The sequence below is a fragment of the Seriola lalandi genome, unplaced genomic scaffold (genome assembly GCF_002814215.2).
Source record: "Seriola lalandi dorsalis isolate HSWRI2012SDOR001 ecotype SW California unplaced genomic scaffold, Sedor1 jcf7180002054850, whole genome shotgun sequence".
Lineage (NCBI taxonomy): Eukaryota > Metazoa > Chordata > Actinopteri > Carangiformes > Carangidae > Seriola > Seriola lalandi.
The window spans coordinates 1896169-1922828 of NW_019525403.1; the positions used below are offsets into that span (position 1 = coordinate 1896169).

At 40.3% G+C, this 26660-nt stretch overlaps 1 protein-coding gene across 1 annotated transcript in view; it reads left to right on the top strand.

Annotated features, from left to right (window-relative positions):
• The window catches only part of dmd (dystrophin), a 289183-nt gene that overhangs the window by 237485 nt on the left and 25038 nt on the right, over positions 1 to 26660 (top strand). The window contains exons 64-68 of the mRNA XM_087179530.1: positions 7 to 153; positions 2419 to 2481; positions 5206 to 5269; positions 7322 to 7382; positions 11713 to 11748. Of these exons, the coding sequence (XP_087035656.1) occupies positions 7 to 153; positions 2419 to 2481; positions 5206 to 5269; positions 7322 to 7382; positions 11713 to 11748 (371 nt within the window). The remainder of the gene's footprint in view (positions 1 to 6; positions 154 to 2418; positions 2482 to 5205; positions 5270 to 7321; positions 7383 to 11712; positions 11749 to 26660) is intronic.

Genomic DNA, 26660 nt, shown 5'->3' on the forward strand with positions numbered 1-26660 from the left:
TTGCAGGAGTTCCAGGAAGAGATTGCTCTGATTAAAGATGATGTAACTCACATGAACCACTTGGCATCAACTTTTGGTCCACCCGACATCCAGCTGTCGCCTAGCAACCTGGAACGCATCGAAGATCTCAACACACGTTGGAGACTGCTCCAGGTACAAGCTTCAAACACACACACTTACACACACACACAACCCTAACCCAGGTATGGAAACACAGATGAGCATGTATGTATATATACTGTACATAGATGTATTTAGAAACACAACAAAGCCTGCCACAGGTTTATTATCACTTTATGGTGAGAGCTTTAATATTGGAATTTACACATGCCAGAAAATACTCACACACCTGTGTTCTAACTTTGAAAGATGCTGAACACTGAAACTATTATAAATATACTGTTGCACCATTTATTCTTTATGTTTCCAGCATCATTCAGGGATTAAAACTCCTCGAGTCTTGTGTGCATGTATGTAGTTCACACAGATAACAGTTTACAAATAGTAACAGATTCATCAATGACTCATTGTTTCAAATAATATTTGAAACAATGAGTCATTGATTTCAAAGCTAAGTTAAAAAGGCTTTTTATTTCTAAGTAGATTGTTGATTTTACCAGCAAAAATCACTGGCAGATTTAATTAGTTATAACTAGCTAGTTAACATAACTTAAGTTCAAGGAATTGCTACAATGACTGACATTCTAGACAGGTAGTGTTTCATGCTAACTTCACAGTTTAATCCACTGCTGTTCTTGTGTTTTGGTTTTGGAAAATATAAAACAACAAAATACCACCGTCTAATGCAGAGCATCACACTGTAGAGGCAGCACCGTTTGTGCCTCTATCAGTCTCAATAAATCCAGTGGCAGCCATGCTTGAAGTCAGACAGTGATTGTTACCAGGGGTGACAGATAGAGCCAATCAGCTGCCAGATAAACCAACTAATGCCAAGGAGTCCCAATCGGAGATGGGCCGCGGTGACACCACGGTGACAGGACCAGACGGCTAGTCTCTCTGAAGTTAGAACCTGACCATATGCTTGTGCGAGCGCGCACACACACACACACACACACACACACAGTTATCAAGCAACTTCCTCCTACTTACAGTGAAGTGTAAAAGTAACCTGTGATAATAACATGTAATATACAAATAATAAGAAGTACCATTAGCTTACTGTGTATTAAACATTAGCTTCAGCTCATGTGTTACTTGTCGTGGCCAGTGATGTTCTGTGCAGTGACTCCCAGTGGATTTACTCACAGCGCTGAAGTAAATCTTCAGCTGCACCGCGCACAGACATACAGTATAGCTCTTAATTAGAAGTGAAATGTTGTTTATTGTTGTTGGTATTATTTAAGAACCTTTTTTTTTTTTGTTCTCATCATTTCAATTCAGAGTATTTAAAGTAGTTGGCTAAACAGAGTCATATAGATTCAAATGCTCGGCCTCTGCCCTTTATACATCACTAATGTAGACAGACCTTGATCTTGACTATTGCTCGTTGTGCAGCACTTTGATAACAGTTGCTCTTGAACGTTCAGTATTACTGCTTGTCGTCTAGTGTTGCTGATGTGTCGCCACATCCCCGTGAAGACTCAGTTTCTGGGTGGTTCATTCACAGTAATACATGATTGCTTGATGGGGTCCATGTTCGTGGGTTGCTCCATATTAAATAATAAGACTATTCTATGTGTCACTTCCTGGTGTGCCCAGACCTTTAAAGACCTCTGGAGTTCTCTTAAACTGAAGAGAATTTTACATCAAGATATTTGTGATAAATAGATTTTATAGTGGAAGCAAATATGAAGCATTTTGACTTTTATCTTCCACTTGTAATAAAAACCTTGGTAAGAGACTGTGTTCAGCCTGCTCCTCTCATGCTGCTCACACTCATGAGCTGATATAAAATGGTCATTTCTAAGGAGAGAAATGAGTGTGTGGTTTGGACAGAAAAGAGGATTTAACTGCCAATTTTTGAGAAGTCACTTTCCATTGCAGGTGGTTTATAGGGAGTGGCATGTTTGCCTGGGAATTTTGGCATCACTTTACAGTGCGCGTGCGTGTGTGTGTGTGTGTGTGTGTGTGTGTGTGTGTGTGTGTGTGTGTGTGGAGCACATGCCTGGTAATGTGAGCGCAGTAGTGTGTGCTTGAATGTCCATGTTTTCTGCTTTAGTCAATGTGGCTTCAATTTTAGGTGAGTGCTAGTACTTCTGTTGTATTTGTGTGCAAGCGAGTGTGTGTGTGTTTGTGTGGTACCTGCACACCCAGGTCACTCTAGTCAGTCCACAGTGTTCTTTCATGCCTAAAATGTTGAAACTGATTGGTCGGCACGGGGACACAGTGCACTCTGAGTAATTGCAACAAATTCCTCCTCAACAATCCCACTCTTCTCGTTTGTACAACTCTAATTAGGTTACCATGGATACGGGGAAAAACAACTCAGGCAGAAATGGAATGGGTGAGGTGGACTCAAAGGTAATTTCATAGTTTGGTTTCATGTCACATCGAAGGCAAAAAAAAAAAAAAAAGGACTGGCCATCTTCATCTTCGTCTGTTCTTCATCTCATGCCATGAATCACACACACACACTGTGTCATCAGTGGTTTGTGGATGAAAGGTTGGGAGTTTATCAGCCAGTCTGTCCACTCTCTTCTAATCAAACAAAGTGAAACTATTCCTTTTCTTACTTCCTGGAACAAAAATATGTCACTAATCAGCGTCTGCCAAAGCTCCCCATGCCAATGTGAGCTGCGTGCGTTGCCTGGGAACATTAGATCACTGAACACTGTGTCAGGAAGCATCAGGGAGTAGACACACTGTGGCTCCTTGTCATTTCTTCTTCTGAGACCAAAAATCATCTTCTCATTCAGTATTTGGATAAAAGAATTGTATCCATCTGTAAATGTCATCTCCCCTCAGCTTTTTGCAGTTATGCAGCCCCATATGAGCACACACTCCCACCTCCATGTTTCTCAGTCAGCGCTGTGCAGTCACTGTGGTCCTGGCCACGTCCTTGTCAAACATGTGGAACCACATCTGATGGAACCAAAGAATGTGCTTCTTCTTTTCATCTTCTTTGGCAAAGTTTGATCTTGCACTTTTGTGCTGTTGTGTGAACAATAGTTTTCTTTTTGGACGCCATCCGTAGAGGTAGACTCCATACAATGTCGTCCAGTTTCCACAAATGATCCTTGTGCCAAGTCAGAAGCACTTACCCATCTGTTTTTCAATGCAAGGCTGCAAACAGCAAATTCTGCCTGACGTCACTCAACAAGAGTGGTCACTGCGCCTTCTGTCATCTGTATCAGCTGATGCTCAGTAACCTGCTGATGCTCTTCTACACAGTCAAGTTTCTTACTCGTCTTGTTCAGTTCCTTACAATGTGGAGCCATGTGCATTAGACACGACCCAGGCTGAAATGGAGAAAGCTGTGGCGTTGACAGTTCGTTTAATAACCTTGGTCATACAGTTGGCCTTAACTGGAAAGCACAGGTGTGGTTTGGAGTTAATATTTTCACTGTAGTTGATCTAACCTGTTTGTTTTTAATTATAATTCAGATCAAGTGCGCTATACTTATATTAAAAAATAATGCAATTATTTAATTAAATGGTAGTTCACCTTAAGGAGCCATATTGTTTCTCTACCCAGATATTATTGTTGCGAGGACTGGTTGTTGTTCTTTACATATGCCGTATTTGCAGGCTTGTTGTAATGAAAGGCCTGACTGAAACATAGCTATTCAATAACTTAGGTGTGACCAGTGTGTGGAAATCTTAATTACTTGGACACTTGGACACTGTATTCTCCTTTGTACCTGTGTAAATCCAGGTGTTCTAAGATTCCTGTATTGTAACGGTACAAAAAAGTTCCCTTGTTCTTCTTCTGTGTATTTTCGAGTTTAACTTTATTTTCGTGCTATTTCATGATGCGCTAATTAAACGATATTGTAAAATCAGAGCCGCTCTACACAATAGATGTTTAAATTAGGGTCAATGAGGAGCGAAGAATGTGCAGTTTAGAAGGGAATCTGTGAGCCAGGAGAGTGTGTGTACTCCAGCTGGTTGAGCTCTGCCTCAGCTCTGTGTGAACCTACACGGCCGTGCTGATTTGGCACAATTATCTCAACTCCATCTAGATAGACAGCTCATTCAAAGCTGAAGGAGACTCACCAGGGACTGCACCCTCTCTAATTCCTCCACTACAAATTCAATTATCTCCACCATGCTTGTCTTTGTGTCTCCTCCTCTTCCATCTCTCTCCCTCCATCTGCCCATCCTTGTATCTACTGCTCTTACTCTGCAGTGAGTGTATCATTTGTCACTATTCACAGTGACAGAAGAAAGAATCACCCCTCAGTCTATTCTTATCATCATTTAAAAGCTGTTTATTTGAGGAAGAATTACAGTTGAAATGTCTCTTGTGGCTTTTAAACGATTATTCGTTGTTTTCCTGAAAATATGGATTTCTCACCATAAACTATAGAAAATTGTATATTCTCATTTCATGTCGGCATTCTTAAATATTCATTAAATGATATGGCGGTTTGTATAGTAAGATGCCAGGATAACACAAGAATTCAGTTTCTACTTTCTACACAGTAATAACACATTAAGTCAAAAGTGAGTTAAGACCAGAATCTGAGTTTCTGACATTATTAACCATACAGGAAATAATTATGACATAAAAAATGTCTCATTTTGGTGAAAACAGTAGTAAGCATGGTCAAAATGAATTAAAAACACGCTAGCCTCCAGCTACACAGCTAAAGCGCTACATCAAAGGGATGCTAGCGAGTAAGTTAGCCATAGCCAGTCTTAGCTAGAACCAAAGCTAAATGTGTTTACAGATTTTTCCTTAGTTTTTATCTCTTACTGAAAAATATCAATTTTGATGAACTGACATCTTGGTAACTTGTTTTTCTGTTTCACATTACTAAATGAGTCAGTAGCTAAATCCAGCCGGAGAACCAAAATATTCTTTTGTACATTTCTCTTTATATTTCTTCTTTTTTTATTTTATTTACTTATTTATTCCTTTATTTATTCCTGTTTATATTTCCACATTTATTTTCTTATTCTTTTACACATTTATTCTTTTTTATAGCACTCCTATGACTCCATAACTCAATACCTATCTATCTATCTATCTATCTATCTATCTATCTACTGAACGTGTTTCTTTCTGTCTTTCTCTGTCAGATCTCCGTTGACGAACATCTGAAGCAGCTGACTGATGCTCACAGGGACTTTGGCCTTTTACACGGTGAGTACAAAACTCAGTGATGAGTTGGCAGCGAGGGAGTTAATAAAGACTGTGACTCATCTGGCTGCTGGTGGAGCTTGTGATGGTGTATCGATCTGTTTGTGAAACCTGTTTTTTTTAGTTTTATCACTGAATTCCAATATGACTTGAGCACTTAACCCCGGGGCGCGGCCATGGATCAGCCAACCCTGAAAACATAACACTGTGCAGATATCCATGCAGTCTGCATACAGTGGGATTCACTATTAGATGCAAGACCGACACCATCTAGAAGAAACATGCTAAAGGCCAGCTTCTACAGTTTGAATGTCATTTTAATGCTAACAGTTTTCTCAATTTAATCAATCAATCAATTAAATGAACTACATACACAATGGAAAACATTAAACAGCACTGCATCCTGCAGAATACTGAATTACCTGCAGTTGCATATCACCAAATGCATGAAAGCCATGGAGACATAACACTGGCTGTCACTTCAATAGAGACTGAGTCACTCAAGGCTTCAAACTGTCTTGAAGTTCAATACAGACTCACTTTTCTATAGATAGTGGCCATTCAGACAGGGTTATTAGAACAAAATAACATGTTTCATTGTCATTAAACTGAACTGTACTAAACTCAGTAATTCGAATGTGTAAATAATGTAATAATGTGTAATAACCAGTTGATAGGAACTACTACCATATATATACATACATACACCAGAGTACTGAGTTTAAATATTGATCTTTTAATATGAGATTTAATCCAGAACAGACATGTCTGGGATCAGATGTGTCGATATTTCAGGATCCATCCACACAGCACTATCAGAGAGCAGGACAGACACAAACAGACAAAGGGCAGAAATTGGCTGACACTTGGAAGAATGCAAATACAATTCAGTGGCGTCATATATGCTAATTTGTGTATTACGCCATCTAGTGACATTTAGCAACTTTTTAACCAGGCTTTAGTTACTTTCCATTCAAAGTAATAATAATAATAATAATAATAATAATAATGACAAACTTTATTTGTATAAAACACCAAGTGCTTTACAACAAAGAAATGACATGCACATACTTCAGTGCTTCACATGAAAAGACATAAAATGAACTTCATCATTGATGTCAAATGAAAAACATTCAAAACGTTAATGTAAAATGAGATGGAATAATAATAATAAAATAATAAATGAAATAATAAACAATAAAAAAAATTACATACAAAGCATATCAGTGAAACCTAAAGAAGCAGATATCATTTTTCTCTATGACCAGCAGCTTTAATGTAAAAAATAAAAAACAATCAAAAAGAAAGAAAAGCAGCTGTAAGCAGCAACTGTCACTGTTTCTCTTGCACTTAGTGTTTTTATCACAATCACCTGCATATCACACCTCTATATAAAACTGTAGGACAAAGGTAAAATGGAAATCACAAAGGACAAAAAGCAACTCATTGAAAACATCTAACATTGCAGATTAATGTTGTTTTGCATCCAAGAGCGATTTTTTTTTTGAAAAGTCCACCTGGAGCGACTCGTCAAAGTGCTCTTCAGTTTAATTACAGCTCATCTGCAGAGTAATTACAAGACACAGATAACAAAAGAACACAACATCACTCGAAGTGCCTGTAAAAAAGAAAGACACACAAATGAAACTGACACTTCAAACACAAATGAAGTGATTAAGTCTGTAAGGTCGTCAAAAAGATGGCAGCAACTCCATATATAAAATATGGTATCAAGGAATGGACTGGAAATAGATTGAAATACCCATGGGCACAATACAGCAGGTAGTTTCAGCCCAACAATCTGATTGGTTCAAATCCCAGACAGCACAGTCTGCTTTAACAGACAGTGTGCCATCTCTTGTGGGCATAATGAGTGAATTAATTAGCAATATCTCTTGTTTTTCTGCTGTTTTTCATCATCATGCGTGTGAGTTTGATAAAGAAAACCTTTTATGATGTGATGTTTTGGTAGCATGTGTGTGTGTGTGTGAGAAGTTTACTAGTCTGCAGTCAGTGTGAACAGATGTTGTGACTCCTGTTTCTGTGTCTCTGCAGGATCTGTAGAAAGCCCCTTCGAGCAGGGCGTCTCCCCAAACAATGTGCCCTACTACATCAAGTAAGTCCTGACCTCTGAGCTGTGGCCCATTTAGTTTGTGTAGTTAATACTCGTTCTAGTAAGGCTGACCGATAATTTTCACTGGCTAATGGTCTGGTTAATGGGCACAAGTTTGTAAGTTTGAGTGCACTAACCTTTTAACAAAGAGCTTTGCATTGCCACTAAAAGAAATCTAAATATCCAACTCTAACTGGTTTTTCATCATAAGGCTCAGTAGGGCAACAGACACCACCGTGCAAACTTTACTTAAGAGTAGTGATCCTGGATCTGCTAGAACTGACAGGCGTTTCTAGACCTCCTGCTGGATTGTTTGCAGCCCTTAAATGGGTTAAGAGGATAAAGCTTGTGTTGTTCTATTTTCATTCGTCCACACACGCAACGTTTTCAGGTTGTCCTTATGTACGTACCACCCATTCTCATGGACACTATATCTTAATAACACCTTGATGGAACTTCAGAATTGGCACCAACATTCACTTTGAGTCAAGGATGAACTGATTAGATTTTGGTGGACAAAGGTCAAGGGCATGGTGACCTCACAAAACAGTTTTGGCTTTGTGAACGCAATATCTCAGTAACGCGTCAAGGGAATTTCTTCACATTTGGTAAAAACATTCACCTGTACTCAAGGACAAACTGATTAGATTTTGGTGGCTAAAGGTCAAAGGTCAAGGTCACAGTGACCTCACAAAACATGACTTTGGCCTTGTGAACACAGTATCTTGAGAATTCCTCGAGGTAATCCCTTCTAGTCTAAGCAGACAACCACGAGCAGGTGATTCTAGTTCTTATTGTCATCAAATCCCATGAAGAGGCAAAAACCAACAATGTATAAGTCTAGTCCAATATGTTCCCACCCTATCCGTTGCTCTCAGCTCCAAGCCTGTTGGTTCCTGCTAAAAACATTTGAGAAACACTTAACTTTGTTTAGTTTTAAGGTCCAGTAATTTCAAAAAGCAGCTGGTCACTGTAGGTTTTAGCAGATCTTATTCAAACAGCAGGAAATGGTGCATTTGTCAGGGACTAATTTCATCGGCGGATTAATCCACATTTGTTGCTTTAGTGGGTATTTGGGGCTGCTGGATGGTGCGTGTGGGGACTAAGTCAAAAATAAACTACAGTGTGTGTGTCTGTGATAATGAAGAAACATGTCACCAAGATATAATGTGGCTCAATGTGGCTTTTTAATAGTGTTTAGACGACAATGGAGCTCTATGGCTCAGAGAAATAAAATTTCAGGCTTGGATACTCACACAATACTTGTTGGTAGGATAAATTCTCTGTTGGTTTGGTTCTGCACATGTTGACAAGAAGAAACATTTAGAATATCACCAGAATTAGCCTTTTAAGCTTTTTAAAATAAAAGTGTAATTTTAACTTTTAGATGTATTTATGTGTATCCCACTCTTCCCAACCACTAAAAACTTTTTCTCTTCTGACCTGATTTTCCATTGACTTTTGAATCATATCCCTCCCCAGTAGCTTTTTTCAGTAGGGTCATACAAAGGAAGTGAGATGCAGCCAGCGTGTTGTTTCCTTGACTTAAGATGGATTGTTAGTGTGACACTGGTCGTAGTTTAGTCTAAACCTGTTTACCTGTGTAACGATTCATCTATTCAGTCATTCTGTCTATCTTTGCCTCATTCATCCAGCTGTTGTCAGTTCATATTTAGTACATGTATTTCTTCATACGTTCATATGACACCGTATCCATACATTCACACAGTCATCCATCTATCTGGCTAATGTTAAACTCCTTTTCCACTGGTCAAAAACCTGCAAACACCTGCTAACATCAGGCTTTTGTCTGCAATGGAAAAAGGACCAGCTTTCATACCCAGGTCACATGACTCTACAGTAGACACTGGTATTTATCGGCTCCGATCAACATTGATTTAAACAAAACACCCAGGTGAACTCGCTAATTTTCATCTTTTTTCCTGGTGTGACATCTTTCAGAGACACATACTGTAAACACACCTGTCACCAGTCCAGCACAGTGCTGTTCAACCAGAAAACACTGCAGCTACACTCTGCTCTGTGATGAAAGAGTGAGCTGCGGCTTTTAAATAACTTTTAAAAACACACCGATTGAAGTGTTTAAAAAAAAACACTTATACCTGGAAAAGGGGTATTCGAGAACCAAAGCAGATGTAAACTGATTTTTAGCCCCGCTGCAGTTTGTCTTTAAGACCCCAAAACATGTATCTCAACACATTAGCAGGACATCTTTACCTTGGACTGATCCTGGATCAGTCCAACAGAAAGACATGTGTGGTGCTTACACAGTATTGGTCAGCACTATTTTATCGCTTGGCTCATGAAAGGATGAGCTTGTTTTTCCTCTAGCTAGGACCTGAGTCACAGTGGTGATCCTTCACAGAGGGCAGACACTGACTGTTTGAACACTAGTCCTTCTGGTGCCTTTTTTGAACACAATAGGTTTGTAGCTACAGTTTGAAATAAAATTGGATCCTTTACATGATCAGTACAATGTGGGGAGTTGTACATTTTGTATGTATTGCCACTCAGTCAAAGCTATGATGCTAAGGTATCCACAGGGGTAAATGTACAGCTTTGAGCTTTATATGAAAACAACACTACAAGCATCAGTGTTATTTATCTAAACTCCCACTTAACACAGATGTTTTGTAAGTCAGGGGTTAGCAGGTCAAAAAAAATATTGATTTATTTACTTCATTATTCTTATTGAGCAACCGTGCTCTGGTGAATGCTGGGAGATTGTTTACTACTCATCAGCTGATAGCAGGTAGCAGCAGTTTGGAGGTGAGATGTGTTAGTGTAGTAGAAAGCACAAACATCTGACTGTTACTGAGTTGGTACACACTGAGTTAAAGATGTGAGAAAATTAGGTAATTATTGGATTTTTGGAGCCACGTGGAATCATTTGCCTACAAATTGTCCTGCATGAAGACGTCCTCATTAATTTAAGTAGGTTAGAGGAAGGCTAAGATTAATCTAGATGAGCTTTAACCTCTTCAGCCCTGCCACACCTGGCAGTGACTCCAACTTTATGTAGTGCTGTTGCTTTGCAAAACATTGTTCAGACCCCTTTAAATTCTAGTGGATAAACCAAAGTGTGTGCATCATACCATGTCACACAATGTAGAGAAAACATATCAAGCCAGACCATGTACTGTAACATTGGAAAGAAGGCACTGTACCTTTCTCTACCTTGGTTCAATTCAGTATACTTGAATTGAGTCTGGGTTAGCATGACTAGTAGTTTATGTTAGCTTATGTTAGCTACAGTAGTGTTAGAAAATGTTTGTTTTGGTATCACTGTGTTACTGTTATTACTGACTGTGGCTCCTCTACACTACATATTAGCTGCAGCATTTAATGTATAGCTAGCTTGGAGAGCTAGCTCCTTATTGAAAAAAAAAAAATGCAGTACAGAGAAAATAGAAAAGAAGTACAGAGCCTTATGACTGACTAGCACTAGCATGTTTCCAGCTTGCCAACGTGTGGCCCACTCGCAGTAGTTCACTAACTAGCCTCTTACAATTACATTAAAAGTTAGTCAGCTAATGTGATGCTAAAGCTTAGCTTGGGCAGAATATATTACATTATAATCTGTTTTGCATGGTTTTATAGGGCTAGCATAAATGTTAGCTTCTGCAACAAACAATAATCACGTGCATTTATAGAACATCAATCAGGTTGTATTATTATGCCTCAGCACGATTTTGGTGGTTAAAATATTATAAGGATAAACTGTAGTGATGACATTTTATATCCAAAAGGTCAAAGGTCAACTTCACTGTGATTTCATAATGTTCTGCAAAAACACCTCTGGCCATTATTCAGTGCTGTAACTCAAAAAGGAGAGACTGTGACCATATTTCCTGTGACTTGACTGGTTGGTAGAGGGATACAGCTGTGAGGTGGTGATTCTAGTTTTTAGATAATATAGTATATTAGTATTTTTTCACACCAAACATACAATAGAGAATATTTAGCAAAAAACTGTTATGGAAACACTAGTTAACAGTTAGAGCCTTCTGAGTGAGTTAGCCCTCCACTTTATATTCCTAACTCACTGGTCAGAATAACCCCATGCTGTGATTGGCTAACTTCACTTCCTGCTTCTTTAACTAGCAGCTTGGTGTGTTTTAACTCTGAATGAGTCAGTGAGAAAGATTGCATGTAACTTGCACTACATGCTTGATTGCTCTCAAGAGCTTTAAATCACTTGTAGTTTGACGTGGAATAAAAACACTTGTGAGCGCACACTGAAGAGAGAGAGAGAAAGGAAGAGGAAGGAGGTAGGGAAACAGAAGTGACAGATTCTTCTCTCCACATGCAGAGAGAAAGCTGGACCTGACCAGTTCACCGAGACGCTGTGAGTGCCAGCTGACCACACACACTCACACACTCCTGTCTGCACACACATACTTTTACCTCTGGTTACATTGTTGTATTGCTACTTTTACTTAAAGGGACACTTCACTACTTTTGCATGTGAAAGCTACAATATGCAAGTTCTGGAAATCATGTTAGCACTAAAGTAGCGAGAAGAGTAGTTGACCAGAGTGTGTTCACATATATATTGACTGACTTTGGCCTTCTCTGGTTGGTTAGATGGGCGAGGCTTAACTAAAGAATATTAGAGAAAAAAAAGTTTGATATTGTAGCTTGAAGATGAATTTAGTTGTCATGGGAAGTATCTCTCAGCCTGTGAGAACTGTTGTTCATTGGGGAGGGGTGAGAGATCCTGTTCATTAACATGCGTATTGAGTGACCCAATCACAGCTTTACGTCACTTCACACCTGGTATTAGAATGAGTCATGAGTGGCCACTTGTGATGGGATCTCACTTCCCTGCTCTATAGCCACATACATCATTTCTGTTTGCACAGACCGAATGTGTTGTTGTTTTTCATCAGTACTGTGACAGACGGGTCTGCTGTCAGAGAGAGTGAGAGCGAGAGATGGGCTGAGCGAATCAGTGCACTGCGCACAGCTCTACAATGAAATAGGGTTTTAGCTGTTTGAAATGGGTGCCACAAATAAATCATGTCTGGGAAACACTGAGTCTAAAAGTTTAAAAATGTCATTATGAAACTGAGGTGGGACAAATTATAATGTGGCAGAGGATGTCAGTTGGGGAGGTGGGCCCTCAGTGTGGCCCAGTACTTGTGTCCTGCTTAAAGAATGTGGCCAGACCACCTCCAAACGTGGTCTCAATGCATCTTGGGTTATATTCACACCTGCACTTAAAGCTTTCCACTTTCCGTGTGTCTGCGTTCTGTCTCCCTTTTACCTTTGTTGTCTCTCTTTACTGGAAGATGTGCGTATACACACACATGCAAAGTGTCTTTTGTTTCTTCTGTAATACTCCACTACACTTAGTACAATGAATGCTGCCTCCACCCAACCCAAGTGTACTAATCAAAGACTGGAAAGTATGAGCTTGAACCTGTGTCAATGGATGACCATTTTAGAGGGGTTCAGATTTCATGTCCCCCAGTCCCTCGTGGCAATTCCCACCTGGACCAGAACCAGACAATATTTACAGGAGTATCCACATATACTTTGGAGGCTTCACACACTGCAGCAGCCAGTGTCTAACCATACAATACACCCACTCAGGCTACAGCCTACACACACTTAACAAACCCACACTGTGTGTCATGCATACAAACACTTTCTCATACACATACAGGGCACAGCGCAACAACATATGGTCCACCAACTGCTTCTCGTGCACCATCACTTGTCTGTGTGTGGAGATGATTTCCTCAAATTGTTTCATGTGTTGAATCCACACACACACACACACACACACATACATACACACACACCTGCGCACACTCAGGTGTAAAATAACAGTTGAGACTTGCCTATAAATTACAGGCTGTTTTCTCCTTGTTGGTGCAACATAGTCTATATTCCTCCAGCCTTGAACACTGATTCCCAAAGCAAAGAGACCCCCCCTCCTTCCCTCCCCTCTCTCTCTTCCTGTTTCTCTCCTGTGAGCCTGGTTAAAAGCAAGAGGCAGGTTTTTGTGTGTCCTTCACCCCCTCCTTTCCCTTTTTGTCCTTGCTTCCTTTCCTATCCTCCCTCCTCCTCTGTGTTCCCCTGTCTTTCGCTCTCTTCCCTAACACTGACTGTGGAGATCCTGTGTGCGTTGAGCAGCAAAGAGCCTCTCTCGTCAAGGAGGTGAAAAACCTCCTCGGATGGTGTCGAGGCTCCCTTGCTTTCAGATACAGCGGGATGGGGGAAGGGAGGCAGAGGCAGGGAGCCTCAGCTCCGCCTTGTCTAGCTGAGCAGCGTCAAGTTTCGCTGGGAAAAGCAGGACTAGCCCGGAAATGTGGCGAGATTAATTTCAAAATAAAGGCATCAATAACTTTGGGTGGTTCAGTCTAGCTTGTTTGCTCGTATCATTTGTTGTGTAGCTATTAAAGGTTTGTTATACATCTATAGTGTGGGCTCTACCTGGTACAAAAATGAGCTGGAGCTAAAGCCCTTGTTATTTTGATTTTAGTTGATATTGAAATTCAGTAGTGCAAAAAATTTGGAATGAACCAAATTAGTGAACGGACATTTATCCCACTGTGCAGGCCAGCCTTTATAACAGCTTATGCTAAATTTGGAAGTGTAGTACTTGCTTGTTTTATCTTTGTTTAGTTTTCTTCTTACTGTGTTTTTTGATATGCACCAAAACAAAAACAAATTCATTGTATGTTGAAAACTTACTTGGCAATAATGGCTGCGCGATATGCAAAAAAAAAAAAAAATCATATTGTACTTATTTTGGCAGATGTTGCAAATCAGTTGGACAGCTCCTTTTTTCATTTAATGTACACTGAAAAAAATATATAAATGTTGATGATGTGATTTTTGTTGGTCTTATTTCAAACTATCATGTTTCATTACATCTGGAGAATATGATTTGTAGACCGGGGCGTCTCTGCAGCTCAACAACGCTAATGATGTTAACAATGCACAACAATGTTGTGACCCATTTTACCTTTATCAAAACATTTGCAGCTCCTGAGATTTCGCACTTGGCTAAATTACGATTTCGATTATATTTTAATTAATTATCAATTCTGATTCTGAAATTAACTTTGAAATTAGTAGAAATCATATCAGTTTCCTGCTTTATGAAGAGTATGTGTTAGTATATTCATGGAAATTCATGGGCTACTTTACACAGCATCTTTCTAATGGATATATAGGCCCAGTTAGTGCCCCTTATGTATCAGCATAGATTCAGGTCAAGGAGGTTGACTTGATTTTTCAAATTAGAAAATTAATAAACCATGTTAGAGATTGCTATTCACATTTTTTCGATTTACTTAATACTAATAAATTAACCCCCCCACCCCACCCCACTCTTTGTGATTAAAGCTTTTAGTTTGAAGCATTCAGCGGAAGTAGTAGTAGTTGTTGTATTCCGGTAACTGACCCTCGTGTCTCGCTGGGCAGTCAGCCTCTGCAGCCCACCGCCGGTGCTTGCAGAGAGGAACATAAAGCAACACACATATACACTTACACACACACACACACACACACTTACACTTACACACATACACATACACACGTAGACTACACACGGTGATCTTGGACCCCTCTCTCCGGTGCTCGAGGACGCTTGTTCACATCTCGGAGGGGGTCGGGGTATTGCCTCGGTTTTTCCCCGGGAATCGGTTCATTTCTACGGGACTAGGAGGGCTCTATCGGCCGGCGATGAGAGAGCAGCTTCGGAAGTGAGTGCTGGGATGGTGGGCTGTTTTTCGTGGCTGTGGTAAATAATGGTGATGGTAATTGTTATGCAGTAACACAGTGGCTGTGGGTTTTCATGGCCAGCTGAGAAGCTGGGAGTTGGGGGCAGAGACACCCCCCCCCACATTCCGCAGATAACACACGTTATTTCATCTGTAGCGCAGATTCTGCGCAAAAATAGGCGTGAGAATGTTTAAAAACTCGACAGAGATGCATTAAAATTGTATTTAGCGCACAGGGAAATACATGTTGTTACTTCTTGTGTGCTGGTAACCCATAATTGAATGTCAACTATAGGATGTACAATACATTTCATACAGCATATAATGAAACCTGCAGGTATGACTTTAACGTATATTTGTACATCGCAGTGATTGAGGCCGTGGCGCATGCAAACGGAAACAGGACGTTATTTTTTCCCATGAAAAGACAGGGAAACGGTTCTGTTTGGTAGCCATTAAACCTCACAGCAGCTCTTGGTCGTGGCTGTTGCCGGGGAACCAGGCGAGGTGTGTGGCCAGTGATCCTCTGGACACCCCTACCGTGCATTTCTAAATCCTCTCTATCTGCTGTTTCACTGCTGACGCTTCAACGCAAACACGGATCTGTGCCTGCGTTTATTTGCCCGTATGTGTTTGAATTTGGCCCGACAGGGATTTGCGTGTATCTGTGCGTGTGCACGGTGCGTTTGCTGAGCATTTGGGAAAGAAAAAAAGATCCATACTGGGCAAAGCAGCAATGTATCACTGTGTTGCATTCCTCCACAGTGAGAAACGCGCACACGGAGGTGCAAACACAATCACCACCGTGCCAGCAAAGCAGCCCGAGTCTGGATCAGTACGTTTTTTGCAACGTGTGTGTGTGTGTGTGTCGATTTGGATGTGATGCCTTGGTCTATTTTCGGCAGGGAAATAAAGCCAGGCCAACAGTTTTTTATCGCAAACAGAGGCTGCTCATCCTCCAGATCCTCTGTGGGTCAGTTTTTACGGTGGGATGTGGTTGTCCTGCACAGTGTGTGTGTGTGTGTGTGTGTGTGTGTGTGTGTGTGTGTGTGTGTGTGTGTGTGTGTGTGTGTGCGCACTTCAGGAGTTGGTGAAATGAGAGCAGAGGATGTGGGCTGGCTGGTACAGATTTTTGGCACCAATCTGATTGCAGGTGTGTGTGTGTGTACAGCTGATGGATTAAAAGCCTTAACACACACACACACACACACAGATGCACCTCCAGTTGCTGGATAGTGGTCCTGACATGCTCAGGCATGGTTGTTATGGCTTGTGTGTGAGCTGTCTTTGTATTTGGTGCAGATGATTATCAACCTCACGATCTATTGAAGCTTAATCTGTGGTTTTCCAGGGTGAATTTTGTGCATTCAGAGGCAGTGATGGAAGAAACTTCCCAACATAGCAGCTGCAGGCCTTTTATAGTCAGGTGTCATGTTTGAATTAGTTTCAATAAATTAAACAGATGACATAATTGCAGTAACTAGATCTTATAATACTTGTGTCATCGTGTGAGAACAAACCTATTGCAGTTAATGAACTCTTAAAATGGCAGTAACAAAAAAGACATGTTGAACAGATTATTAAAATGATACTTAATAATCGTCATCCTTTATCCTAATGATCATTAGCCCACCAAAACCCAAACAAACCAGATCCACCATCACTGCCAGAGGTTGTATTTTAAAATGTATGTAGAGAATTAAACTCGTGAAGGATTTAGGACTAGAGTCAGACTGGGTCTAATGTCAAACGATCTGATTGTAGTGGCGATGGTGGATTAGATTTCACTGCTTTTAAACTGGTTGATAAAACATTCAATAATCACCTATCTTCACCAGTTGTTTCCAAAGGTATGAAAAGATTTATTTCTCTTTCCTTTAGTGCAATTTCACATTGATTATAACAGCAGGCAGAGGCTGTGAAAACAAAGACATCTGCCAAAGGTCATAAAGTAAAATGTGTGAAGAATGAATTTTTTCCATTCAGCTTCAATCACCTCTTTGTTGAAAGTTGAGAATTTTTTTTATTTTTATTTTTTTACATTACATAAGGCAGTGGCATGCAGTGACTTTTACAGAAAGGCAAGCTGCTCCCCCAGCTCAGAAACCACCATCGCAATGTGCAATTCAGCTGTTTTCTACGCATACTAGAAAAATAGACCAGAATAAAACATACCTTTTGGTGACAGCAGTTTGTACTAAAGGACATGTCCCGTCTCATGATTCTGTGCTGCCTTTCTTTCCTGTGCTATAAGTCTCTCCTGCACCTTGCTGCTCTCTGCCTGGACGTCTTCACATTTCTGCACTTCTTCATGGCTTGAAGATGTTTTAGGATTATTCCTTTTAAACTGGCAGTAATCATATCTAATGTGCCGAATGGAGAAAAACAAATAAACAAGACTAGCTCAAAACCTAGTATATAGCTGGGCAACCTATGTAACAGACTTTTATTAGAGGCGGGTCTTTATGTCTAACTTTCTCTGTTTCGTATGTAGAATTGGTCATAGCGTTATTTTAATATGAAGCCTCATTTACGTGTTAATACAAACTCAACACTTCCTGTAATGGTTCCAAATTAAAAACACTATAGTGTTTCAGTGGGCAGAAACCCTTTATGTCTTAACAGGGCTTTCATAACTGTGCTGCAGTAAGGTTATTGTCTCATCTCCGGTTGCTGATGTTTCTGTTGTTTACATGCTATTCAGATCTAGTAGTTTCTTTAGCAGTTAGCAATGACTTCTCTCTCTCCCGCCCTCCCTGCTGCCATCTCTGCTTGGCGGGTCTTATGTTTAGTTATTCCTCTGCCTCCTTTTGTAATACTGATACATGTAATCAAAGTAGTTTATTTGCTGTAATGGAGGCAAGACTCTGGGTATTGGAAGTGCTCCTCCTCTTCCCTGCAGAAATATGATCACTCACACAGTCATGGACTTTCCAGTTTAGACCTGAAACAATTAGATAATCAGTTCACACAAGAACATCTATTTTTTCTCCTTCATTGAAAAAAGTTTTTTTCAGTTTTCACAATGAAGCTGAAACAGACAAATCATGGAACAATAAGCAAAACACATTTTTACTGGAAGGAGATTTTAATCAGATTTCGGAAGAATTCTTATTATGAATCGTTTCACACTTTGTCATACTTCTAGTTTCTCAATTATTAGGATTTTTCTGTTTTTCTCTGTTTGAGGTCGTTGTTAATTTAATATCGTTTTTAGTTTTATAGTGTTGGTCAGATAAAACAAGCAATTTGAAGATGTCCCCTCAGGCTCTGTGTGTATTTTATACACCAGACAATTAATCAAGAAAATAATCAGATGATTAATCTACAAAGAGAATAATTGTTTGTTGCAAGAAATCAGCAAATCCTCTGAACTGAGAAGCTGAAATAAAATTTCTGTTGATTGAAAAAGCAATTGTTTCAGCTCTACACTATTTTATATATCAACTGAGTGTGTTGTAGTTAAAGAGTTTAACCTTAAGTTTAATGTTATTAAATTGGCTGCAGATATCCTGGATTTATCTGATTTTCACCAAATGTGCGGACGTGGATATTCAGTGGCTTCAGAAAACAATCATACCCCTTCAGTTTTTCTTCCAGATTATGGTGGCAGACAAGTTTGTGAGTTGAAATATTGAAATGAAACTCTAAACTTGTCATTGTCAACTTTGAATTTGCTTAACAGTGGTAAGAAACAAAACCTGCAGGAACCGATGTATCAGCTGAAACACAGAGGCTCTGTCCACACTACCACGTTCTTGTTTTAAAACGCATATCTTTTCCTATGTTTATGAGTTTCTGAGCCCCAAAAATGGAGACTTTCGAAAACGTTGCTGGTCCTGTTTTAGTTTGAAAACTCTCTGGTTCTGTTGTTGTCTGTACGGGCAAAAATGGAGACCTGGAAACAATCATGTAGACACTCACGGTCTCTCCTGGTTGGGTCTTAGCCTCAACTATCAGTGGTGAATACAACAAGGATAATGGATTACAGGTGCTACTGGCCTTGTTGTCTTTGCTTTACAGCTGTTGTTCACTTACATTCTCTATTTTAATGCTACAACTGTCTTTGCTGTTCCTCGTTCATAGTATTTTGTGCGACCGACTCCCACATGCTCAGTGTACGTGAATAGTGATGTATGTATGTCCGTGTTGTCAGGTGTGTTAGTCTGGACAGGGATCGTCTTAGTTTTAAAATGAAAACGTAGTAGTGTGCAGCCTGAGCCTATCCCCCGCCTCATCTGACAAAGTGAAAACATGACATTTTTGCTAATTTATTAAAAAGGACAAATTGATTACAAAACTGATATTCAGACCCATTGTCATGGCAACCTGCTGGCAGGACGACTATCTCAGCAGCTGTCCATCAATCAGGCCTTTATGGTAGAGTGGTGAGAAGGAATGCCACTGTGAGTAAAAGGCATATGACGCCCACTTGGCGTTTGTCAAACAGCAATTAAAGGACTCTGAGAGCACAAGGGAAAAGTCTCTTGTCTGATGAGGCACAAATTAAACTCATCATCCCTACAGTGAAGCATGGTGGTGGCAGCATCATGGTAATGGGTTGTTTCTCAGGCTGTCTTCAGGACCAGTCTGACTTGCCTCTTCAGTGGCCCAGGTTTATAGCCAGTAGAAGATCTATGGAGATCTGGAGTTCAATGTGAGGATCTGTCAGGAAGAGTTGGACAAACTGCTCAAACAGGTGAAGCAGTAATTGCATCACACAGCACTGAATTAAGGGTCTGAATGCTTCATCTCAGTTTTTGATGTTTAATACATTTGCAAAATGTCTCTATAAACATGTTTTCACTTTGTCATTATGGGTCTTTATGGGTTAGTTTATTCAGACACTGTTGTTGGTAATGTTTGATAAAACACTGTCCAGCTGTTTGTGATCCAATTCTAAAGATTGATGTGTTCACTGGGAGCCAATGGGCTCAAAGCAGAAAGTCCAGACATAATGAGCCACACTGCATAATGAAAGAATAGTAACTCACCGTTATGATAACTGATCACCAGGGAAATACAGTCATTACTGTCATCTTAGCTCAGTATGATGCCTTAGGGTTTGTCAGGTTCTCTTTCACAAATAACCTCGAGGATGGAGTTGAAACAGCGGAGATACAAAAAATGTATGCGTGCTTGCAAAGCTCGGCCTGCTGGGAAATTTGTGTATATATGAGCAGGCAGCAGAGGGGCTGTTGAGGTACATATAGTACATTTGTAGGTGTCTCAAGATTTAGGAAATACTTTAATTGAACAAAGTATCCTCCTCTCCTTTCACCCTCTGTTTCTCCTGTTTACCTCTCATGCCTGAAGGCCGTTGTGTGAGCTCATTCAGGTGCCTGGCGTGCAGGACACATTGTGTTGGGGCTGGTTCTCAGTGATAGGCAGAAGAAGACGTCATCACAGCCCATAAACCACCTTGAATCATTCATCCAACAACCATAATTGACTGCAGAGAGAAGTGACACTCGTGTCTCTGTGCAAATCCATTATTTAAAACGCCTATCTGTCACTGCCGCTACAAGCCATTCAGCTGCCTGTTAACTGCAATATGTAGCAGTCACACATGCGGGTGTGTGTGTTATTGTGTCATGGCACGTGGTGTGTTATTGTCTGTCAAAGAATGAAGTTATGCTCCACAGAGGAATGTGACATTTCTGAGGGAAAAACAAGCCTTGAGAAATAATCTGATCAGATTTTTAAATATCAGAGGAATCCAGGTGCAACAAACACTTAGTTTCATAATTGATTAATCTGCTATTTTTATTTTCAATAAATTATTAAGTCTATAAAACACCAGAAAACTGTTAAAATGCCCATTACAGGTTGCCATGTCCCAAGATGATGTCATGAAATGTCTGTTTTTAATCTTAAATGATAGATGATCAAAATAGTAGCTGATTTAAAGGAGCTATTTGTAAATTTTGCTATCTCTACATAGCTAACGTTAGCATTAACAGCTGTTCACTTCCTAGTTTAGAAGAAACGTTGTGAGTTCAGCAACATAAGTTCATTCCTTTACTCACCAACAGCTGTCTCCAGAGGGGGAAAGAAACACCAGTGTTAACTCTTGTCGCCATCACATCTTTTCTTCTACTGAAGTTAGCATGCTAACCAGCTAGCCCTGACCAATTCGTCACTCTCGGATAGCGACTCACTGTAGCCTCCAGTCTGCCATGAAGAAAACGTATTATAACCTGCTGTATTATAAAGACAATGATGGCTGAAGCTCTTGTCAAGCGATTAATCAGCTAGTGAAATGACCAGGAGAGTTTTTCCGATTTTTAAGAACTTCTTCAAATTTGGCACAAACATTCACTTGGGCTCAAAGATGAACTGATCAGACTTGGTCTAAGGTGGTCAAAGGTCACTGTGAGCTCACATAACACTAATTGGCCATAACTCCAGAACACATACACTAAAACATGTTTCATTAAATTCCTTCACTACATTTGAGTCTAGACAGTCATGATCCTGGTTTCCATTGAAGCTTTTTCTTTGTTCTTTTAGAAAAGTTGAAAAAACACAGTTGTGAATGGTCTGTATTGGAGCCGTCTCCCTGGTGCCTGATACGACATGCACCATGACTTCAAATTTGACAAAATATTGCCTTGTTGAATTGTCCTCCTCATGCGAGCATATACATTTTTTTGTAATTCTGTCTGTAAATCCTGTTTCCATTACTTGTATTTAAGTTTGCAGTTTCAAATTGCGCATGAAGCAGGTGAACGGTTAAGTTCTTCTTAGTGTGTGTTTAAAAAATGTTGATACATGTTGACAGGTGGGCGTTGTGGCAGAGAAAGTAGCAGTGGGGATTTTGTAGTTAGTCAATGCAATAGTGAAATGTCATGTGATACTTCATTGATGTCTTTATTGATCCTGGGGTGTATTCTGCCACTGAACAAGGCTGTGGTAGAAATGCACCCCAGGATCGAGGACTCATGACGGGGGAAGAATTTGAACCCAGGTCCCTGGTTTCTTGTTTTGTTTCAGAAGACAAAGAAATCTCAACTTACTGATGAAAGTGTGTCTTGATTTAGTCAAGAATCCATCAACTCATGAGTTGAAAAGGTTTAGATCAGTAATGTCAGCTGTATGGAGTCAGGTAACATGGACGCTCCTGTGATTAAAAACCAGGCTGTAGGGATGTACAATTCAAATCCCTGATAGCACAAAAGAAAGTCCTGGATAACCACAGAACAAACGCTGACAATCCAGTTCAGTGAAAGTATTTAATAACCAAAAAGGTCATAGTGGTGTGCCTTAATCAAATCTAACAGCTGATTGCAAACTGCATTAATGCCACAGTTTGACCACCAGTACTGCAGTTTAGAGTAAACTGTAACTGACTCTTTATTTTGCTGTCTGTTGATATTTGACGTCAGAAATCCAGGAAAGCTGAAACGTGTGTGAATGTTTGGATTGGTCTGCACTGCTCACACACGTCCTAAAGGTTTCCTCATTGTAACAGGAGGAAAAACCTCTGAGCAGGTTCGACTGAAACCATACGTCCAGGTCTAATGTCTCAGCTTCTACAATATGACGGATTATTTTACTGAGAGTTGAAGCTTTATGTTTTCCTTACATCATTTGGAGAAGATCATGTAAAGTTAAATGTAGACAAACTGTGTCTCAGGCTGCGGAACAGTCATCCACAAATCGTAACTGGAAGATCGGTGGTTCGATTCCTGGTTCCTCCAAGCCACATGTGGAGGTGTCCTTGGTCAAGATAATGAACCCCTGTGTGTGTGTGTGTGTGTGTGTGTGTGTGTGTGTGTGTGTGTGTGTGTGTGTGTGTGTGTGTGTGTGCGTGCGTGCGTGCGTGAGATAAAGAAAAAAATGTTGAGTGAATGTAGCTTGTTTTGTTAAGCACTTTGAGTGGTCGATAAGACTAGAACAGCTCTATGTAAGTGCAGTCCATTTACTATTTACCATAGTTTACAAGGGGCTGCAGTCAGAGAAATATATTGTACACTGTCACAGTTTGGCTTTTTGCCCCACCCCCCAGAATACTATGTGAATTTAAAGGAATTCAGATCATTACAAAGTGTACCAGCCAAATAAGGTATCTATTGTTTTCTCGTCCAGCAGGTCACTGGGCTCCATACAACTGCCTCTCCTTTCACTGGATGATGCTTTGTTATGTAACTCATCCATTGATTCTTGACCGCTGGGTTTGGAATCAGGGACTGAGATCATGATTAAAAAAAAAAAAAGGCTGCCTTGCTCAAGGAATTGAACTAGCAGACTTGTCAAAACAGTTTTGTGTATAAAAGCAGCTGTGTGTTTGCTGCTGCATTGTTATTAGAGACATTTGTCCGAGTGGCTCGGAGCAGCACGTCAACGATTAGCTGAGTGACTGAGCCGCTGTTTGCACAGACTCTGAGCACAGAGGATTTTTTAAGTAGCTCTTCACCACGGGACCCCTCTCTTCATTATCTGGAGTGGGAGTGAGGGAGCGAGGCAGAAAGGCCGGAGAGAGAAAAACAAGGGCCATGCGGAGGGAAAAGTCACCATATGGATTATTATTTGTATGTGCTTCTCAGACAAAGGTTAACTGCAGGTGCGCTCGTGTGTGACCAGCTCACCGTGTGCTCTTAACAAGCCGGGCAGGGTTGCATTTGTGCACCGACACGCCTCAGGCCACAATTACAAGGCAGAAAACAGCAGCAGTGTTTTAGTTTAGTTTAGGTTGTTCACCACAAAATTACCACTTTGCTTTTTTCCAACAATCCACAATACCCACTGTGTGTATCCACTTTGCACACCTACTGCTCGTGCGTGCGTGCGTGCGTGCGTGCGTGCGTGCGTGCGTGGTGAGTGAGATCATGCACACACACCTGCACTGAAGAACTGGGGATCTGTCTGGTTTTAGCTCTTCCAGATCTAAGAATACCTTTATTTCTGCTGCAAAGCTCTAGTTCTCATTTTCACATTCATGTCAGCTAAAAAAAATGACTCTTAATATTTAAATCTAACTGCCACTGAACAGATATTTAACCATCCTATATTTAACTTACTGACAAAAGTGTCACAGACACAGATTGACATGTACAGTCTCATTTCCAGGACCACCGGGAGCCAAATGTCTATTTATTAACCATCTGACATATAACAACCATTTCTTGATAGTCCACTGTTTGATATTTGATGTGCTCAGAACAGAAAGCTGTAACTGGCTCACTGGTAAGATTCAGTTAGCTTTACTGTAGCGTCTGTCTGATGCCATTTTACACTCGTGTTTATTCTTTTTTTTTTCTTTTGCTAAAATGGATGCAGTTTGTTGTTATTACAGCTGGAATTAGCCTTCAAGATTTTCTCATCATGTTGGTATGATAATTATTTCCACAGCAGCTAAGTGGAACTGATGACCATGAAAATCAGCTCTTTACTTTATAGTAACATCATTAGTTTTTGCTGCCACTTAAAGTTCCTCTCCAGACATGTTTTAAACTCTGGAAAAATCATCTGCTATGATTCATACTTAGTTTAACATGGAAGTTCATCTCCTCTTACTTCCTGATTGAGACACCTGGATCAGGCCTTGAGCCCCGCCCACCACCTGCTGTCTCCAGGTGGACAGGTGAAAGAGCAGAGAGCATCAAGATGGTTAGAGGAGGAAACATCAGAGAGACTCAGCCACATGTTTGAGCCTCAGTCAGACCCAGACTCAGAGGAGGAGTCTGAGACCAGAACCAGAGACTAGCAGACGTATCAGAACGGTTAGCATAGTTAGCATCTTTTATTTGTTTGTGTTGTTTGTTAGCTTGTAACTTGGCAGTGGCTGACACAGTGTTAGTGGTTGTGCTAATGCTAACTTTCTCTCTCTTCGGGTTTGGAGTGCCAATGCTGGTAATGTCACCCTGGAATGCCCACCACTCTTTCTGTATTTATCTGTACGACGCCAAAACAGAAAATGACATTAACATCTAAAAAATATCATAGAAAAGTTCTAACAGTTCACACAACTACAACAGATACAGGCAAAGTATGGAAGCAAAGACATAAGGATATAAGGATTTGAATCCCATAAGCAACTTGTAATAACTAGTTGTGAACTTGACTACTGAATACTTGATGTTAAAAAGAGCTATTTGTAAGTTTTGCTATTGCTACATGGTCAGCACTAGCATTAACAGCTGTTTACCTACCAGTCTAGAAGAAACACTGTGAGTTCAGCATCAAACTTCATCTCTTTACTCACCAACATCTGTCTCCAGAGGTGGAAACAAACACCAATGTTAACTCCGGTCTCGACCGCGTCTTTTCTTCTGCTGAAGTTAGCATGCTAACAGCTAGCCAGCTAGTCTTGTCACTCTCTGATAGCAACTCACTGTAGCCTCCAACAACAGAATCCAACACTTGGAGAGTTGGGGGTTCATAGGGGTTGAGGAGGTCATTTCTGACCTGGGACTCTGTCGTAGGGCAAGTCGCTCACGTTCAGATAAAGTAAAGGTAATTTATTTTCGTCCAGTTCTTGTAGGTGTCATCTCCTGAATTCTTTAGTTTCATTTCCTCTGACAGCCTCATTGTGTCAAATATACAAGAAAGGATTATATCAAAGAACACGCAAGACACAATTCAAGAGGAGCTCAAATATTAGGAAGGGTTTTTAAACCTCCACCATGTTCTTTAAATGTCATCGTTACCATAATTTATTCTGGTCCATGAGAAAGTAAACATCCCTTGTTGCATCACACACACACACACACACACACACACACACACACTAAGCCAAGTCTGCTTAGAGTTTCCAGCAGCAGGGACTGTGTGAGGGGAGAATGACACAGCAACCGTCTATCTGCCTCTTTCACGTCTCAGCAGCTGTGATGCTGGGAGGACGGGGCCTGTGGAGCCTGTGTGGATTCGTGCCTCAGTGGCTTGTTATTTTCTAAGATTATGAGATGGACAGGATTAACGTCATAGTGTGGGATTCTGGGGAAGCTGATCTAATTCACCAGCCACTGAGATTCACCTTAAAAGGTCTTTCTATCTCCTTTTTGTTTTTCATTTTAGCAAAACACAATCACTGGTGTTAGTTCGCAAACTAAAAAGCGCATCCAAAAATGTGCCTTCCACCAACACTTTACCAACCTTAAATGGTTTAATAGTTGTTGGTTGAATGTTTGTTGAACATTGAATGTTCAACAAGGATTAGAGAAGATTAGTGTCACACATAAACTCTCTGTAGCTGGACAATCCAAATACAGTGTAACCTACATTCCTATTAAACATAAAATTCAGGTTTTATTGTTCGGTTGTATAATGTTTATATATCTTCTCAACATCATTTTTTCATTTGGTTTGGTCATTTTGTTTCCAAATCATGTTTAGTTTGATTTATTGTATTTGTTGGACATTTGTTTGGGTTAGTGTGATTTTACTTTTTTGTTAACTGCACCAGGAAAGTGACTCGTTCCTCCCTGCAGCCATGAACATGTCATTTATATTTACATGCAGGTGTCTGCTTTTCTTTTGTAGTTCTCTTCTAAAACACGAGATGATCCTGTAAGATAGA